This window comes from Pyrus communis, chromosome 1, assembly GCF_963583255.1.
Source record: "Pyrus communis chromosome 1, drPyrComm1.1, whole genome shotgun sequence".
In the NCBI taxonomy this organism is placed as follows: Eukaryota; Viridiplantae; Streptophyta; class Magnoliopsida; order Rosales; family Rosaceae; genus Pyrus; species Pyrus communis.
The window spans coordinates 39,385,095-39,388,876 of NC_084803.1; the positions used below are offsets into that span (position 1 = coordinate 39,385,095).

Consider the following 3,782-nt stretch of genomic DNA (forward strand, 5'->3'; position numbering starts at 1 on the left):
TTCACTTTAAAGTTAACTAGTAAAAAAGTGTTTGGTAAAAGTAAAATATCCTGCTTATTTTAAAAATAATGTTCTTCGAACAATAACTTTTAAAAGCAGCCTGTAGATTGCTTATTAGAGCTGCTTTAATAAAAAACTAACTTGAGCCTTTAATAAATATTTTCAATTATTGTAATACCTTCATTAATCTTTTGAAAACAACAAATTTAACCTTCTACACACATTTTATCTCTTAGAAAATAAAGTGATTGCTACAACCTCAGACCACGATTGTTGTCACTGCACCACCATAACCACAACCTCCATTACTGTAACCACAAAAACAACCACCACTACACCATTGTCACCACCATCATTACCACACCGCCACCACCATCATTACCACACCGCCACCACCACCACCACCACCGCAACCGCAACCCCCACCACTATCACTGCAACCACAACCTCCATACCACCATTGTCACCACCATCATTGCCACCACAGTCACCACTATAACAGTAACTGCCACCATTGCCACCGCAACTGCCACTACCACAATTGTTACCTCTGCACCCCAACCACCATATCTCACTATTAGCATCACCATTGCAACTATCACCGCCACCACTATTACCACCATTGTCCCTGCCACTACTGTCGTCGCCTCACTCCTATTACTTGTCGTTGCATACAATTAATTATATCAATTTTACATTAAATTTTACCAAACGCTCTTACACTGCTTTTTAAACTCACATCACTTTTAAAATACGGTCAACCAAACGCTTATCTACTTTACTTTACGTCTGATTATTCTCAAAGTACAACATAATCAATTTTTGTAAAAAGCACACCCATACCAATATTGTTACCTTTGCACCCCAACCATCATATCCCACTATAATTAGCAACACCACTGTACCTCCACCATTGCTGCTACCATCACCACCACTGCAACCACTACCCCCACCACCATTACCACCACTATCCCCGCCGCTACTATTGTCGCCCCCACTCCTACTACTATGTCCATTATGTCATTGTATGAACTAATTATATCACCTTTACATTAAATTTTACCAAATGCTTTTATATTGCTTTTTAAACTCACAACACTTTCAAGATACATTTAACCAAATGTTCATCTTCTTTGCTTTACAGCTGATTGTTCTTAAATTGTAAAAATCATTTTTGTAAAAAACACAACAATCACAAACTAACCCTTAATAAATAACTTCAACATGAATTAAATTATCAGAAGTTGAATGTACCATCGGCAATGTCGGCATCGATAAGTAGAGGAGGCTTAGGACAAAACTTAGTACCATTTTTGGACACCTACTGATGCTGGGTGTGGGTATTATTGGGGGAAGAGCAATCAGGGCCCTAACTAGAACCGGCCTTTTCCCTATCAATTTTTTTTTTTTTTTTTTTTTTAAAGTTGCTTTAATTTCCCTCTAAAACAAGAATTAAAACCCAGCATTTTCAAAGCCGTGCAAGTCGCCAACTCTATTCAGCGATTTCTTCATCATGGCCACCTTAGCCAGCTTCTCAGCCGCTCTCCAAGCCGAAGTCGGAGTGAGGGGCTCCTCATTTTCATCCAAAACCGCTGTCACCGCCGCGTCCTTTTCACCACCGCCTCTCCACCGTTGGATCATCATCATCTGCTGCTCCTCCTCCATGATCTTGTGCTGTCTTCTGCAATGCAGCTCTGACAGCTCAGCTTCCAAGACGCGCACGTACTCGTCAGTCGATACTGAGCCGGACTTCATGAGCAGAGCCCGAGCCGACGCAAGCAAATGATGCGCATTAGAGTAGTCATTGTGCTCAACCAATCTCCGTGACTCGGCTACGGCGCGGGTTGTAATAAACAGCCCTCTCAACCGTTCACTCTTCGGACACGACGAAGATCCCACGGCATCCGCGAGAGGTACTAACAGTGCCTGTTTTCTGCCATACACTATCTCCTGAGTAGCAGGATCCTTGTAGAGACACCGGACGGATATTACAGTTCGGGGTCCACGAGCTCCAGAAGCTCGTGGAACTCGCAACTCCACAAGAAGCTCCCTCTCCTCCTCAGCGTATAAGTCGCCGAGCCGAACAGAAGCTGAGCCGTGCATTGCTGGCCCACCATTGCACGAATATATAGCGGATATCTCCGCGGGAGCCGAGCCGGAATCGAAGCCCAGCTGAATTCTCAAGTCCTGCACCACCATACTCACTATTCCACCAACGCATTTGGCGAAGGCGTCCTCAGCCGGCTTCTGGCCAACGCCGCCGGTTTCGCGGAACCCGAAATCATGAACCGGGATTTCAATGTGAGCGAACCGGATGGACGATACTTGGCTTGAAATTTGACGATGATTGCCCGATGTTTTCACCCTCTCATCATGACCGTCGGATAAGAGCATGACACTGGCCACTGGATTCTTCTCCCTCCGATCATCAAGCACCTTAGTCGCCTTCCTCAAGGCGTCACCCACACTCGAACCTTGGCCGCATGCAAGCCGGTCAACGACCCTTCTAGCCAAACGTTGACCATGAGCCGTCATTCTCTTTAACGACAACAACCGTTTCGTCGAAGCGGAAAAAGCGATTATCGAAAGCCGGTCGTTGGAGCCGAGCGATGAAATGACCAAACGCATGGCGCGTTTCAACATCTGGAGCTTCGCGCCGGTCATGCTTCCGCTGACGTCGAGCACCGTTACCAAATCGATCGGCGCGCGATGCGACGGGTTTAAAATCGGCGGCGGTGGTGCCTTGACCCGCAACGCCACGACGTAAGCGTCGGAGCCCCGACCCGAACAGAGCAAAGCGGATTCGGGCAAAATCCGCACCTGAATATTATTATTGGTTTTAAAAACTCTGCAGTTGGTCTGGGCATCGGAAGATGAAGAGTTGGGATTGACGAAAAAACCCTGGAACTCTTGGACGTCGTCGGTCTTGGGGTCTGCAACGGCCTCGTCTTCTGCCTCCTCGTCGTCGGCTTCTGGGATGGGGATGATCCGAGACGTCGGAGAGAGAAGAGACTCGTCGTCGTCGTACAATGGCTTCGACGAGGCTCTCGGTGATGATGTGGACTCCATTACTATCTTTTTGTCGGCCTCGGCGGGCTTGGATTTGGGTTTCTGCTTTGGGGTGGTTTGGCTTCGGATGACGTCGTTCTGGGCGGCGTTGTTGTTGTTGTTGTTGAGGTTTTGGTGGATGGCGAGGAGAGGGGCGTCTTTCCAGGTGGAGTTGCAGACGGGGCAGACGAGGTTGCCATGGCTGCGGACATGGGTAGCAATGCAAGGGAAGTGAAAGGAGTGGCTGCACTCCGCCGTGTAAATGGCGGTGCCTTGGCCGGTTTTGACGCTGTTCAAGCATATCCCACATCTGCTCTGTAAAAGTTCAAAAACACGTCGAAATGAATTTACTGGGTAATAAACTGATTAACGAATTAATGGTTGGATTAATCATTAACATAAGAGTTAATTACCCGAAATTTGAAGCTGTTTCGGAAGAGGGAGAGCTTGAAAGGTGATCGAGGAGAAGTTGGGTTGGAGCTCGAGAGAAACGACGTTCTAATACTGTTTGGAGTACTGTTTTTGCACTCAAGTTTTCGGGGATGTTCATGGTCGCCAACCTGGGTTTGCAACCTCGAGGTAGTAGGATTGCTGCCACCGGAGAAGAAACCGAGCCTGGTACAGCTTCTGGGAGTGGGACTTGGGCTGGGACTTATCTTTTCAGAGAGTGTGGATTCTTCGGCTGGATCTCGAGGGATTGTAGTGCAGAAATGTTGCCTCCAACCAGCTCCCAT

General features: G+C 47.3%; 1 protein-coding gene across 1 annotated transcript; it reads right to left on the reverse strand.

Annotated features, from left to right (window-relative positions):
- Positions 1 to 1,350: 1,350 nt before the first annotated feature.
- Positions 1,351 to 3,782, reverse strand: LOC137727527 (E3 ubiquitin-protein ligase WAV3-like). Its single transcript, XM_068466376.1, has 2 exons — positions 3,462 to 3,782; positions 1,351 to 3,363 (listed from the first exon to the last, which is right to left on the reverse strand). The coding sequence occupies exons 1-2, from the start codon at positions 3,780 to 3,782 to the stop codon at positions 1,453 to 1,455; spliced, it is 2,232 nt and encodes a 743-aa protein (XP_068322477.1). The 3' UTR covers positions 1,351 to 1,452.

Excerpts from the sequence above, each read along its gene's own strand:
- LOC137727527 (XM_068466376.1), bottom strand. The coding sequence starts at position 3,782 with ATGGGAGCTGGTTGGAGGCAACATTTCTGCACTACAATCCCTCGAGAT. Across the intron at positions 3,364-3,461 it reads GAAACAGCTTCAAATTTCGG|AGCAGATGTGGGATATGCTT; the intron begins GTAATTAACTCT and ends GAACTTTTACAG.